This window comes from Strigops habroptila, chromosome 15, assembly GCF_004027225.2.
Source record: "Strigops habroptila isolate Jane chromosome 15, bStrHab1.2.pri, whole genome shotgun sequence".
NCBI lineage: Eukaryota > Metazoa > Chordata > Aves > Psittaciformes > Psittacidae > Strigops > Strigops habroptila.
Window position 1 is genome coordinate 6,874,214 of NC_044291.2, and position 14,653 is coordinate 6,888,866.

The 14,653-nt window shown below is 39.2% G+C and overlaps 1 protein-coding gene across 8 annotated transcripts in view; it reads left to right on the forward strand.

Moving 5' to 3' along the window:
- CDK5RAP2 (CDK5 regulatory subunit associated protein 2) overlaps nucleotides 1-14,653 on the forward strand; it is an 81,218-nt gene that overhangs the window by 31,955 nt on the left and 34,610 nt on the right. For all 8 annotated transcript variants that reach the window (XM_030506876.1, XM_030506879.1, XM_030506877.1 and 5 more), the window contains 7 exons: nucleotides 287-384; nucleotides 3,621-3,751; nucleotides 5,327-5,442; nucleotides 7,067-7,195; nucleotides 11,281-11,376; nucleotides 12,059-12,106; nucleotides 12,720-12,907. In XM_030506876.1, coding sequence (XP_030362736.1) covers nucleotides 287-384; nucleotides 3,621-3,751; nucleotides 5,327-5,442; nucleotides 7,067-7,195; nucleotides 11,281-11,376; nucleotides 12,059-12,106; nucleotides 12,720-12,907 — 806 coding nt within the window. The remainder of the gene's footprint in view (nucleotides 1-286; nucleotides 385-3,620; nucleotides 3,752-5,326; nucleotides 5,443-7,066; nucleotides 7,196-11,280; nucleotides 11,377-12,058; nucleotides 12,107-12,719; nucleotides 12,908-14,653) is intronic.

The following is a 14,653-nucleotide window of genomic DNA, read 5'->3' on the forward strand; positions in this document are numbered from 1 at the left end:
AAACCAGTCTGGGATTCTATGACTGTGATAAAAATGCTGAACCTTTTAGATATGTGATTCATGGTAAGTAAATAGTGAAACAGTATTTGCCTCCTTTAATAATAGCTGGTTTTAAGTATCATGCACAGTTTCCAGGTTCAGATTAGGCTTTGGAGGTGGACAGTCCCGTTCAGCAAATTTGAGTGGTACTTATTTCACCTTTTCTTCAGGACACAGGTGCACACACAGTTGTAGACATGCAAACTTAAAAATGACACTGTAAACTTATGTTCTTGTTCTAATTTAGGAAAATAAAGAAGCTGAATATGAAAAACTGATCCTTGCTTTAAGAAAAGAACAAAATATCTATTCTACGCTAGTGAAGACCTTCAAAGAGTCAGATAGGTGAGTACTGTTTCTATTTTGGTGGATAATCTAAACTCAAAGGGCAAAAGGCAGAAGCTTGTATGTGTCGGTTGTTCATAAGGCATAAAAGAGCTGTAAGTACTCTCCTTAGAAGAGAAATATTTGTGTAAGTGAGGTTCTACTATGTAGATTACTTAAATGTTCCTGAAAATGTTTGTGTTTGGATTGACATCTCAGATGAGCCATGTTTCCATTTAGAGCTACCAAAGCAAACAGCTTAGATTTTTGAGGAGTCATCTGTGTTGGAATATAGGGGAAACAAATCAAGTTGCAGTGTAACTTCTGGGTGCTGGCTGATTTCTCATGTTTTACTCCTAAAATACAGATAATGCTTATCTTAAATGTGGCACTGTGAGAATTCTGATGAGAATGTGAGCCAGTAAGATTTATTTAACCAGAAAGTTAAACAAAACAGAGTAATTGAAGTTTGCATAGTGTGCCTTCAATGTAAGGCATTCAGGAGTATGGCAGGAGCAAGTGTTTTTTAACCTTTGAAAATCAAAGAACAGAACATTTTAGAAAGGAGTCTGTGGCCTACTTTGTATCCTATTATTGCTAGGGAAGACACGTTAGGATAAAATAAAGACAATTCTTAGCCTTTAGGTAAGATAAATTTAAATGTTTTATACAAAACACCTACTTTTACGATTACAAATAACTTGGTATTGACAGTGTTTGAGAGAGCTGCTCCCAGCTCTCCCTGCCTGAAAGCAATGGCTTGTACCTGCCAGCTTTGTGGGGATGTGTGTTTGTATTTTGCAGTTGGTTTATAGTCCACTATAGTTTGGAAACCATCAAGTGAATAGCACTAGGGTGGATGAGAGCTGATGTTTGAATTAAGCACATTAATACTAACGCCATCTTGTGCTTGGCCACAGCTCGGAAGCTGTTTCAAGTTCTAGAGTCTTTTTCCTTAGGAATAGTGATAGAAGTCAGATTATGGGTTCAAACTTCAGTTCAGGTTAGATCTAAGGAAGAAGCTCTTTACTGTGAGGGTGGTGAGACACTGGCACAGGTTGCCCAGAGAAGTGGTGAATGCCCCATCCCTGGCAGTGTTCAAGGCTGGGTTGGACAGAGCCTTGGGTGACATGGTCTAGTGTGAGGCATCCCTGTCCATGGCAGGGGGTTGGAACTGGACGATCCTAAGGTCCTTTCCAACCCAAACCATTCTATGATTGTGGACATTATTTCTTCTCTCTGGGAAAAGAGCAATGTATTTTGTGACTTTTCTGTTGAACAGTCACCAAATGAAGGAAGAAGCCAGTTGTTTTTAATATTTCATAGGGAAGGCGGAACCTGACATTGAAATGCGTTCTGTGTCAACACTGTCAACGCTGTAGAGTGATGACAACAAAATAATATAGCTCTGATACTAGTTTTTCTTAGAATACCTTTCAAACGAGGAAAATGATAACTGTAGTTATAACCATTAGGGTAATAGGAGTTTTGCAGTTAACTTCTGTAGAATTAGGAGCAGGATCATTAGTTTTGTTTTCTTGCTGTTGAGTTATAGGATGCGCAGAGCAGCGTTTTGCAGAGGATGTGCAATGATTCAGCAGCAGAGCTGGAAGTTGGAGGCAGGTTGTCTTATGTCTCCTCTTCATAGTTTTGTGGGCTGAGATGTGCTATACATCTCATCAAAGAAGAGTTGACCCCCCCAAAGTTCTGGGCAGTTGATGAGCCCTGCAGATAAATTCCACTTCCTCATTTACGTAATTGCCATCAGCAGTGCCACGGATTTTAGGCAAACATCTGTTTTCTTGCTGACATATCTTCTTTGAGGCGTTATTTATTTTAAGCAACCTGGATGGTTATTTTTCAAGCTAAGCTACTGGATGTCAGGACCAAGACATTTTGTGTCTCTTCAAGCGGGAAATAAATGCTTTTTCTTATAAAACCTTTAGCTCATGAAAAGGAGGAAATGTGCTTACTTAGCTTCTTGTAATGTGTGGGGTTGTTCTGATTCTTAATTTTTTGCTGAGCATTTAAGAGAGCTCTCTCTCCAAAGATACTCTTGAAGGAGGGAGGATTGGTTAAAGCAGTAGTTTCTTGTGCTGGAAACACTGACAAGAGTCATGTCAGGAGACAGACCGAGGCTTTTCATACGTGCTGCCTTTCAATTAATGTGTTTCTACAATATGCTGTTGTTCTCACACAAGTATGATGTGCTGGATGTTCCTGTAGAGTCTCCTGTAAGAGGCATTTAAATTTGTTGTAAAGATTCCTGGATTCTCTGGCATTTAGTGCTGTGGATTGGAAATTCGACAGCAGCTTAATTTATCTTCACTGAGGTTCTGAATGAGGTAAATGTGAAAGTAAATAATACAATGAGTTCAGTAACACTGAATTTGTTACTAAATCCACTTTATTTCATATTACAATTTCAGTTTTTAGTGTACTTAAGTCTTTTTAGGGCCTGATCAGAGCTGAATTGATGTTCCTGAAGGGTTGGGGAAGATACAGCAAGGGGCAACTACAGGTGCTGACACTGAGGCTGGGGGACAGTGGCTGATGCTGAAATAAGAGCCTCAGTGGCCACCTTGGGATGAAGCTGCTTAAAGAATTATTTCACCTTGGCAAATTATAATTTGTAAGTTTTGGCATTTACACCCCATTGAGATAATTGAGACAATTTAGACCTTAAAAAGTCTTTTTTTACAGCCTGTTGGATAAATGAAGGAGTAAAACAGTTGTGTCTGGGTCATGTTTTCAATGAAACAGAATCTTTTCAGTTTTTGCTTAAGTGGAACATTAGATTGTATAATATAGTTCTGTAGCAAGGGAACAAAGTTTCCATGGTCACCATATCATGGAATGCACAGAGCCATCAGTATTATGATATTTTGCTTTATGATATATATGATAATGATATTTTTTGGCATGCTTTTCAGAAGTTACTAATTGTGATTTTCCTTAAAATGAATTACCCAGCAGTTGGCTGGTGGAGTGTATCTGTTGAAGCTGACATAGAAGCAGCACAGCTCAAAACAGCAAGAAAAGGCCATATATGTAAACGTTTAGTCTCATCTTTCAATGTAGGGGTTGGTTTGTGCCTATGTATCAAAATGCTGTAACTGGGTGATGAAAACCAGCGATGGCTTAATGTGGAACAGGCTCTGTGTGGAAGCCTGGATGTATAAAACACGCTGAGGTGCACAACAAAATGCTTTCAATTGAATGTGAAAGATGTTTTTTTTTTTTCTCCCTTTCTTTAGTATAAATAGCTTGCAAATGGAACTGAACAACATTTTCATGTTGAGAAAACAACTAGAAGAAGCTGTTTTAGATAATCGGAATCTCCAGAAGATCTTAGAAGATCAGATTAAGGACATTAAAACCCGACAAGGTCTGTACACGTCTTCAGCACAGCCCTTTCCTTGGTTATCTTGTACAAAAGAAAACTGGTTTTATTACAGTTTGCTGTGATGGAGAAGAAATGTTTGAGAGTAGAAAAAGGTGGGAAAAGACTTCCGTGCAGCTTTCTCTACTGAAAATGATATGGGGGATTTGTAAAAGAATGTCTTTGAGCAATCAGGGTATATACAGAGGGACAGCTTTGCTCTTTCTGTGCAGCAAATGTTAGTAATTCCGTGGCAATTCTACTGCAGTGATCATTTCAAGCTGCCTACAATTTCGCACCCATAGAATTTACTGTTTTCTGCAGCAGGCTCAGATTCCTGCCTTTAAGTGAATCTGTGGCCATGGGATCCCTTTCTGGCCATGGAATGTAATTATTTCACAATACTTGTCTCAGGAAATGGCTAAACTCCTCCTACCAGAAGTGCTTCCAGAGAAAGAAGAAATAGCTAGAGGTTTTACTTTGTATCTTGTAAATAGCAGAGCTTTTAAATATATCTTATTTTCTGGCTTTTTTATTGTACTTCTTTGGATGCCTTTTTAGTATATACTTAGATATAGAAAAGAATAATTGAAGTGGACGTTGTTAAATATAGTTTACTGCAAATGTACAGAGGTATCTGTTTTATTCATGAGGGGGTATATAAATAACAGTAGAGCCTGTTCAATTACCTCTTTCAACTTAGATTTTCAATTTTAGCATCACTCCCTTGACAGCTATGATAAGTGACAAAAGGTAAGCTTCTGCTGTTGCAGTTTCCAACCTCAACGGCACAGAGATGATGAACTAGGGTAGGCCAAAGGGTCTTGGGGATACTCCTGGCATCTCAAGAGCAGTTATGCTGAGGGTGAGGCTGGTAGGAATGAAGGCTCTGAAAATTAGGAATCATTGGTGAAGCTTTGGGTCTTTGCAGCAGCCATGGGATCAGTGTCAGAGCTGGGAGGAGGATTTGGATATCTCCTCTTTGTCCTGATTTAAATACGCTTTCTCCCCATCTAATGAGATATATTTATAGAATTAGCTGTCATCTATAGTGTAAATGAACAGGTGTTTATTGAAACATAACAAATCATTCCTGCACTTAGAGAGGAAATGAATAGGTAACTATGTTCAATTCAATGAATGCAATCTTTTGACCCCTAAGCAAACTCAATTCAATAACTTTATCTGACCTGGCTTTTCCCCTTGGGACCTTGTGTTTGTGTTTATAAAAAGCTAGTTAAACCAGAATAACTATTCGTGCCTTCCTGATCCTCCCTAAAAATTATTCCTAATTGTAATGCTAAATATGCAAATTATAATTCAGAACTCATCCTGATAACCACAGAAAATACAGCCCCACAAAATAGGGCCTGTCTGCATGTCAGCGGCACAAAGAAATATGAGGGCAAAATCTGTTCGATTAAACAGAAAGCTTATTTTGGGGTTTGAAACATTTTAACTGGCCTCCCACAGACTTTACGAGTTGGTTCTTCTTTGAAAAGTCCTGTCTTTGCATTTTATGCTGTGTTTCTCTGCAAATAGAGTTTCTGAAACAATTCCTGTCCTTGGTTATTTTGACAGATGAAACACTTTCTTTCTGTGGAGATCAAACATCTTATATGAGTATCTGTTTAAGAGAGCAAGATCATTTAAGCCCACAGATAGACCATCTGTCTCTTGAAGAACTTAAGGAAAAGGTATTGATCTCTTTTATTATTTACTGTTTCTAATGGCTAAATTCTGCTTCGTTTATAGTCTGTGTATCTCTCTCAAAAAGGTTTATTTAGGTGCGGCTGGGGAGTCCTGAAAGGATTTGAAGTTTTCACCTCTGTGCTTTGTGATCCACCTTTTATGAACTATTTAGTCTTTGTTCCACCACATGAGCTTCGAAATCAGCTGAAAGATAGCTGGCTTGCTGCAAAGGTTTTATGATAGACACTTGGATTAAAGTTTCAGACTCAGTACCATATTTTAGTGATCATGAAGTGCCTCCAAAGAAAGGATTTTACATTAAGAATCCTACAACGTGTGTTTCATGCACCTTTATTAATCATGAAAGTGTTAGTGGTGTCTATAATTTATACTTCTCTATAGCACACTCCAGCCCAGGATTTGCAAGTCTTTTGGTAAATACGGCATGTTATAAAATAACCCTGAGGTAAGTTAATGTTCTCTCCATTCTACAGGAGGAGATCTGAAATTCACAGAGATGAAATGTGCGGACCATTGTCAGACAGTAAATCAGTGTCGCAGTTCAGAAACCGGTTCTTGTTACTTATCCTGTGCAGTGACCTCTGATCCATGCACCCATTTATGATGAAGAATTACTTTGCATATGGTTCTTTAGGAGTGAACATAAGTGAAGTTTTACATTTCTCATGGCCAGCTGAATTGTAGGCAGGTGTTCAAAATCTGGGGGTGGGTAATCCGGAGGCAAGAAGTTTGTCTTACACTGAACAGGTTTCAATAAACAGAACCCCAGATTGTGTCCCAGTCCCATTCTGGGGTTGTACCACTTTTATCTCTGAACATATTCCCCTCAGTAGGTTCAGGGACACTCATTAGCAAAAGAGTTTATGGTTTATAAACCATTTCTTACTTGGAAAAAGGTTTCTATGCTTGAAAGCTGGTCTGTTTTCCTAAATATTTCAATTGGTCTAATAAAGAGCTTCCACTTTCTTCTGCAGACATTGCCTTCTTCCTTGGCAGTGTTCAAGGCCAGGTTGGACAGGGCTTGGAGCAGCCTAGTCTAGTGGAAGGTGTCCCTGCCCATTGCAGAAGGGTTGGAACTAGGTGATCTTAAGGTCCTTTCCAACCCAAACCAGTCTGTAATTCTTGATATGAGTCTACATGACTCTGTGTCAGTAATGTCTGTTCAAGAGCTTTGAACATTGTTGTCCTGTGAAACTACTCAGGAGTATACTAGTTTATAAAGGGTGTTTGAGACAGAAGAACAAGGTTGTTTCTGAATGCTACTATTTCTCTGTAATGCTGGTTTCCCTTGCACTAAAATGTTTCTTCTCAAATCAGCTTGTTGGTGTGAGGTGCCCTCAGGTTTCTTCTTGCTGCTGAGTTGTGAAACTTGGTACCTCAACTTAATAACATGGTTGGAAACTACAGTCTTACAAGTTAAGATTTCTTGAACTCACAAATCTATAACCATGTTTTTCATACTTAGGGAGATTGCCTCATGAACAGGTATAGAAACTCAGGCTTTCCAACTCTGCAGTTTACATTTAGCTGGAGATTTATAGGTCAGGATTCGTTTTCATACTAGTATGGATGCTACCAGTTCTGTTTGTTCTTCCTTTGGTTATTTAGGTTGCTGACCTTCTCTTGATGGTTAAGGATCTGCAGTCAATTAATCAAGAACTTAAGAAAAAGCAGCTTGGACTTTGTACAACAGACTCTAAAGGGACGGAAGCACTAAAAATACTAAACCACAGTGAGGTAGGTTTTCTCTATTAAAGTAGTGAATCTGACTCTTGCATCTGATACACCTTGTGGAGTCATTTACGTCAGTGCAGAATGAGTGTAAACCCCTCAGGTCTTGCTAATGCCTTATAATAGCTTCTGAAATTAATGATGTAAACGACTTTAAGATGTTAGCACAACAGAGAATGAGCTCAATGCAAGTGTTCGGTGATATGTCCACTTGGTTTTTAAGAAAACAACATGCACATTGAGATATCAATTGGGGGGGTGATATATTTGTTTTGTCAACAGAAAGGGGAGGAAATAGTTAATTTGACAAAGAAAGCACTATCTTATGTTACTGTTTAGTTATTATTGAAAGTCTGCTTGTTCTCATGCCGTGTCTAATTCTGTAAGAGCTTAGTTCATATCTCCTCTGCATCTACAAAACAATGAGGGTTCACTGTAGCCGAAAAAGAGAGAAGAGTGCTTCAAGTCACTCAAACTCTTGGCTATTCCTTCATATAGACTGTAGAAGTATATGGAGAAGTGGCCAGCATGTGGCAGATTGCTCAGAGGTGCAAGGAAATAATCATTGCTGGGTGTTTCATTCATTTGCCCAAAGCTAAGATGGGTTTTAGCTGTGGGGAAGAAGAGGTCTTGGCAAAATACTTCCACTGAGAAGCATTTTGGGTGCTGGGTTGCTGGGTGTGAATGGTGAAGGAGCCTCTCTGGTAGATTCTAGTGAACCTTCTAGCTTTTAGTCATGAAACACTCTTGCTTGTTCAGTTTTAAGGCATGCTTGTGCTACCTTTAATTGAAATATGTTTTAAATTATAGATTGACCTTTAGGGATGCCATGGCTTTTATCAAAATAATGAATTACATCTTCCTGTAATAGCTTTGCATGAAAAGCTTGTGGGCAATCTGCACTTCCTATAATTAGCATTTGTAGCAGTTTGCCTCCTTACCCTGCAGAGGGTGCTGCACCCTCGCCGATGCCGTGGTTAACACCAAAGATACCATGTCCTGTGTGATAAAGATTATCCTGAGAAGATACTGTGTGCTCCAGTGTTTGTCTCAGCACGAAAAGTACATGCAGCGCTACTTCCTTAAGAAGCTGGCTACATGAAATTAGATGTAGAATGACAGAGTGAAGCTTCTAAAATATAAATAAACCTCAAAAGCCTGGTAAAGGAAATAGGAAAGTCAAATAGGGTATTCTAACCATTTTAACCCTGCCAGAATGAATATCGCCGTGGAGCTCAAAAGTGAAAGGAACTGTAATTAAGTTTTTTAGTTTAAAAGGTATAATTTTATCAGTCTTGACAATAAATGGCAACCTGGATTTCGGGCTATGGCTTGTGACAGCAGTGTGTTTTGCATCTTAATAACCACTGTCAAAAAAACCCCTAAGTTCTGTTTGTCATGTGTATTTTGGGCTAGAATTTGTTGGCAGGTAGTGCTGAGCTGACACTAGCATATGTGCTATAAGAAGGATTTGGACAGACACAGGAAGATGTATCCTCTAGTTCTCAAAATGTACCCATCTTTCTTTTCCTGTGGCTTTTTCTCCGGCTTCGGAGCACAAATCAGATGAATCTGCAGGTTGGTGCCTCTGCAGGGCATCTCCCTAAGGTCTGACAGCCCCTAGTACTCTGTGTCTTGGCTTAATGTTCATGTTGGGAGCGAGAAGGAGGAGAGAAAAAGGTTGTTTTTGTACTGTCCTCTGAACATCTGCTTTCTCAGAGAGAAGCAGCCTCAGTGATTTCAGCCTTCAGGGCTCCAGGGATCTTTGCAAACCAAGCATATCAGTGGTTCATTTAGGAAAAACATTCTCAAGGTTTTTAGTCTCCAAGGAAATACTTTAAACAGCAGCTTATTCTGGGTAGGCTTTTTTCTTTTCCTGGCCTTAAGACACTTATTTTCTTTTAATATTATGTTGAATATGAGGTTGTATTCCTTAGAGCACAAAAAGTTTCATTCCAGCTTCTCAGCCACAGGACCAGGCTCAAATCGCAGTCGTTTGTTGTAACAGTGTGCTATAACCCGTTGGTCCTGTGTAATAGTTTCATTCGAAGGATCATCACTTATTAAACCAAATACTGGCCTGGGAAAAGCCTATACTAATAAATGTTGAGTCATAAAAAGTAGTTGCATCGGGTGGATAAAGGTATATGTGCAAATAAGGGTGTTTTTAATACACAAATGCAGGTTTGTCCTGAATTTACACATGGAAGATTAAACCTTAACATTTCTTTTTATAATAACTAAAATGACTACACCTTTGGCATCCCATGATTACAGCAAAAAGATCTTTTTATACACATGCCCTTGCTATATACCACAGTCCTGTGTCTTCCTCCACTTTTCAGATGGTCTTTACTTCGTGCTATCCTAGAAAACCAAGTCTGAGTGAAGATACCAAAATAATTCAATCACGAGGTGGAAGTTAGTTTTCAATATAGATTTTTAATAGCAAAAGGCAAATGTATCAATATGCTGCGCCATCCGGTTTCTGCCTTGTAAAATTCGTCCTTAAAACCATTAGAGTTGCTAATACTGGGAGAGATAGGAAGATAAAAAGGCTTTTCTCATTTATTTCATATATATATATGTTATATATATATACGTATGCATGCATTCTATGCATACTCAATTAAAACTCAAACCCCACACAGGCATTCAATTCCCAGTGTCATTAAGAAGGAAAACTAACGCCCTTTGCAGAATCCTGCTTTCCTGTGGTTGCACTGACATGCTGTGAGCTGAGACTTTCCAGCATGTGGTGTAGGGGAAGCAGGTTTCTCTTTTCCTGCCATAAGTTTCAGCCCTGCGCTGTATTATCCCTCGAAGCTATAAATATCACATCCATGACCCCTACGCACCAGCTTCTTTCCTTCCAGTCCATCATCTGAATCTCTCTGCCTATAAACTCCATTTCCTGTAACTATGCTCAAGATTCTGCTTTCCTTGTCTTAAGGTAATTTTTCTTTCACCCAAGTCACACCAAAATACAACTGTTAGACCCAGAGTTGCTGTACTATTGCCACAAGTGCTTTAAGACTAATAATGCAGGTTTGAATCCTCTGTGTCAGTGCTGTCTCCTACCTATGGTTTAGGCAGATTAGGCATAGCATCCTTGATGTTCACCATCACTTTTGCATGTTTCTGCTATTTAATGAGACTTTAGCAGCAAAGATCTAAAGAGAGGGGAGGTTTAGATCAGACATAAGGAAGAAAGAAGGGTGCTGAGGTGCTGGCACAGGGTGCCCAGAGAAGCTGTGGCTGCCCCATCCCTGGCAGTGTTCAAGGCCAGGTTGGACACAGGGGCTTGGAGCAACCTGCTCTAGTGGAAGATGTCCCTGCCCATGGCAGGGGGTTGGAACTGGATGAGCTTTAAGGTCCTTTCCAACCCAAACCCCTCTGTGATTCTATCCAGCAAACCAAAGGGATTCTGGTCTTACTGCCAGTAATGCTGGTGGCAGGAACTTAGATTCTGCTATTAAAAAAGCTGAGTCTCCCTCCTCTTTGCTCAGAAATTATTAGTGATGGGACATGGATTGGGTTCTGTGGAAAATAAGAAGAAAAAGATGATTTGGCACCATTTGCTACAGATTGGCACATTTGGGCAAGACACAGCAGATTGTAACTTGAAGTGTTACAGTAAATCTTTTTAGTGTCTAGCAAGCTACATGTGCTTTGTTTTAAAAGCATCTATGTTTTGGATGCTGGAGCATAAATTGTGTAGCAAATGAAAATACATTCTGGAAATTGGAAAATAAAATAGGCAGGGTGAGAACATGACTGAAGAGACAGAGGTCCTTTCCCAGAAGAGCTGAAGTGGTTTTGATATTCTCTGTAAATTCTGAGGAGAAAGGGTTAGCTGAAAATGAAGGAATGCACAAGACAAAGTTTCACTCTATTTAATATGAGTTATTCCTGGGTTTATATTAATTTTCTTTGATCTTGTTGAAGAAACCTAATTCAGTGTTTGTTACTTTGTATTGCAGCCTTTTCTTACTTTTCTTTTCAGACATGTCACTGACTTATTTATGCATGTTTCATATCACAGTATTTTTGTTGTGCTACATTTTCACATCATTCCATACTTTGTGTAGTGTCTTGAAACAACAGGGGAGCCTGTGATGCAGACTGAAGATGGTGACAATGACAGGAAGATGCAGAAGAGCCAATTTTCTGAGAGGGTCAGTCAGGTAGGACTCCACTCTGGGTACCTTATGTTAAAGTGCTCTTCTCTCTGCACGCCTTTAGAAGTTCTGATTTTCTCAGAACACAAAGTCTTTTGCAAACAAAGCATACTTGGTATCTGATTTTTGCTTTCAACTAATCGTTATCCTAAAGAGGTTCTGAAAGCTTTTTCTGCAGTCAGGACAGGTTTTGTTCTGGTCCTTGTTTTCTCTTGTTGGAGTCATAATCTTCCTTAATGGGGATGACAGAAAGTCCCTTGAAGTCGTGTTTGTTTGCATACACGCACACTGATCTTCAGCCAGCATTGCAGTCAGGCCTATAGTACAAATGGTATAAGATTCACTTGCTGCTATGATTGAGTTAAAAATGCTGTAGATCCTTCTTCAGGGTTGAAATACTTGATGTCTTGGTAATTTGATGACTACATTTTCCTGCATACAGGAATCTGCTGTCCTCTTATTCTGTCACTTAAATGCAGTGTAATAGAAAGCATCATGGAATCATAAAATAATTCAGGTTGCAAGGGACCTTAGATCATAGAGTGCAATTAAAGTTGAACCTTTCTGGTTTAAAAATTGTAATATGCTAAAATATGACACAAACCAGGGCATTTTGGTTAGTAATCATGAAGAATAATGATGTTGTGTTCTTTGAAATGTGTGATTTCTATGTCCCTCTGTTTACTAGGTATGCCTTCAAGTATCTTTGGATTTTCCTTGTGAGGTGGATAAACAGGTAAGTGGTGTATTGTAAAGGTTCTTTTGACTCTTAAGCATCTTAATCTCACACTGCTGATGTCTGCTGGTTGAAATTGTATCCGAATGGGCCCAGTCTGAATTCTCATTGCAGACTTTCATTGATTTAAATGGGGTTGAATTACTGGAGAGATCCCGTGTAGAAATTTCTTAGGACACATCTACGGTGCTGCGTACAAGAAGTTGGCAGTTTGTAAATACTTCAAGCTTCATCCTGTCCTGTCCATCAGGGCTTGCATTTGGAGATCCCAATACAGAATCGTGCTATAAAGACAGATGATTAAAAGGGGAACTAATAAAAAGTTAGCTTCAATCTGCAGGCAACATGTCAGAAGTTTCCTACCACTTCGTAGATAAAGACCTTCAGGGAAATCTACTTACTAAACAACTGATCACTATGAATTAATCATATGAAATAGATGTTAATTAGTTTTTCTATTAATAAATAGTAAGTGAAATGTCTGTGGACGCTTGTTAATGTAGAGAAAGAGATTCAGGAATTCCAAAAGCTGATTACAAAAAGATTACAGCCCCAAATTTAATAGAACATTACATACCTGTGTAATAAGAAAGTGTTGGCAATTTTTTAACAGATAACTCCATCAGGCTATTCAGAGAGTTTCTGCAGAGACAGACATTATAGGAGTCCACATAAGCCTCAGTTTGAACATGATACACCTGGCAAACACTTGGGCAGAATAGGAATGAGTGAACATGAAACAGAAGAGGATTTGCTCACATCTCTGCTAAGAGAAAATAGAACATCTGTACTGGAATCTACGTAAGTATGAGCGATATGCACTGCTTTTGACAGTCTTTCTATTTGAGAAGAGAATAAAATCATTTTGCTAAAGTGAATTTAGATAATGGCACTGTCTAATTTACCTGAGAGATTGACAAGGCACCTTCAGAGCCGTTTCAGCCTATCATGCAATTAAGTAATTAGGAAACATACTATCAGTAGAAATCCTTGAGAAAAACCCATTACAAGGAAACAAAACCTCTCCAAAGTTACTGATAGAGAGAGCTTTGCTGTAGGAACTGATTGTTTTCAGGATGGGCTTTAGCAGTGTGAAAGGCCACAGATAGGTGGTAGTGAAAGGCATTGTGGTGGAGGAGACAACGCTTTTCTGCTGTAAAACTTACATGTGTACCCAAGTGAGGACGGAGGAATTGGAGTTACAATGATGGTTTTACAGGGTTAATTTTGAATGGGCATTACAGCATACTTTGTGGCCTTTGCTGTTTCATCTAAACTGCTTGGACAGAGGTTTGCTCTCTGTCAGCAGTTTAGGGAGTCTGGACCCATGTCCTGCAGTTGACTAATGGGTTATTCCAGTGTAACCACTGGTAGGACTGTGCTGAGGTGAACCATGTTGTAAGTACTTAGGTCACTTTTCATGCAGGAGGAAATACTTGTGTAACTAAATCTGTATAAGCTCTTGTGTAACCCATTTTTCAAGTGTGTGTTACCCTATGGTTTGATCAATTCCCAGCTGAAATGCTTGTTTCCATAGGAACTGGACAATACCAAGAAAAAAAAGGCTGTATAGGAAAAAACACACCCTGATTAGTTTTGTTGCCCCCAGTTTCATGCTTACACCACTGAATCTGGTTGAAAACAGAGTTAGAGCCTTTGTGAAGATGATGCTCATTTTCCTTTCCTGCTTCTCTCCGCACTGTAATGACTGTGTACAGTATATGACTTTTGCCAGTGTCATTTGGTGCTGTTCTTTCAGCTACCCATAGTAGTTCCTGGAGAGTAATGGGAATGACCTTCCATACACGTTGTGCTCAGCAATGCTGGTAGCAGAGTATCCTGTGGAGTTGCAAAAGTCACGTCCAGTTTTCTATGTGCAGCATGCACTGTGCTTGACTTTAGTCAAGCACTTCTATATTTTTACATTACTATTTAAAACTCTCCAGCAGGCATAAATGGTCTTAGTTGTCTAAGCACTAGTGAGGGGCAAATAAGGAGATACTACTCTCTTAGAAGATGAATAGGTTATGTTGTTTTATTTGTTAACTTTACTTAAAAGTCTGCTAATGAGTGATTCCAGCACCATCATCTTTACCACTCTAGTGTGTAATCTTTTCTATGTTCAAGTGTAAATGACCAGATTGACTGGTGATGAGCCTGTACTTTGCAGAACTGAATTCTCACTAATGACATTAGATGCCAGAGAAAGACATAAAAAGCCTGGTTAGCTTCTCCCATTTCGAATGCTGGCTATACAAATGCAGTTGTTTTAAATGCTGGTTTATATGTTTAGTGGCACAAAGAGCTCTCTATTGGACACACGAAATCATCAGTAGAATTTAAGGGTTTGCTTAAGCTTTAAATGGCTCTTATTTGGCTTCAGTTTCTCTTAAAGCATTGCTTTATGAAGTGTTGTCCATGGACCACGGGCTGTCTGTGGGGCAGTTTGGTGGTCTGGAATGAGCTGGTTTTGCAGGCTTTTAGCTGCTCTCTCAGGTCCTATCTTCCCTGGTACGTTAGAAATACATCAAGGGATAGATTTTCAGA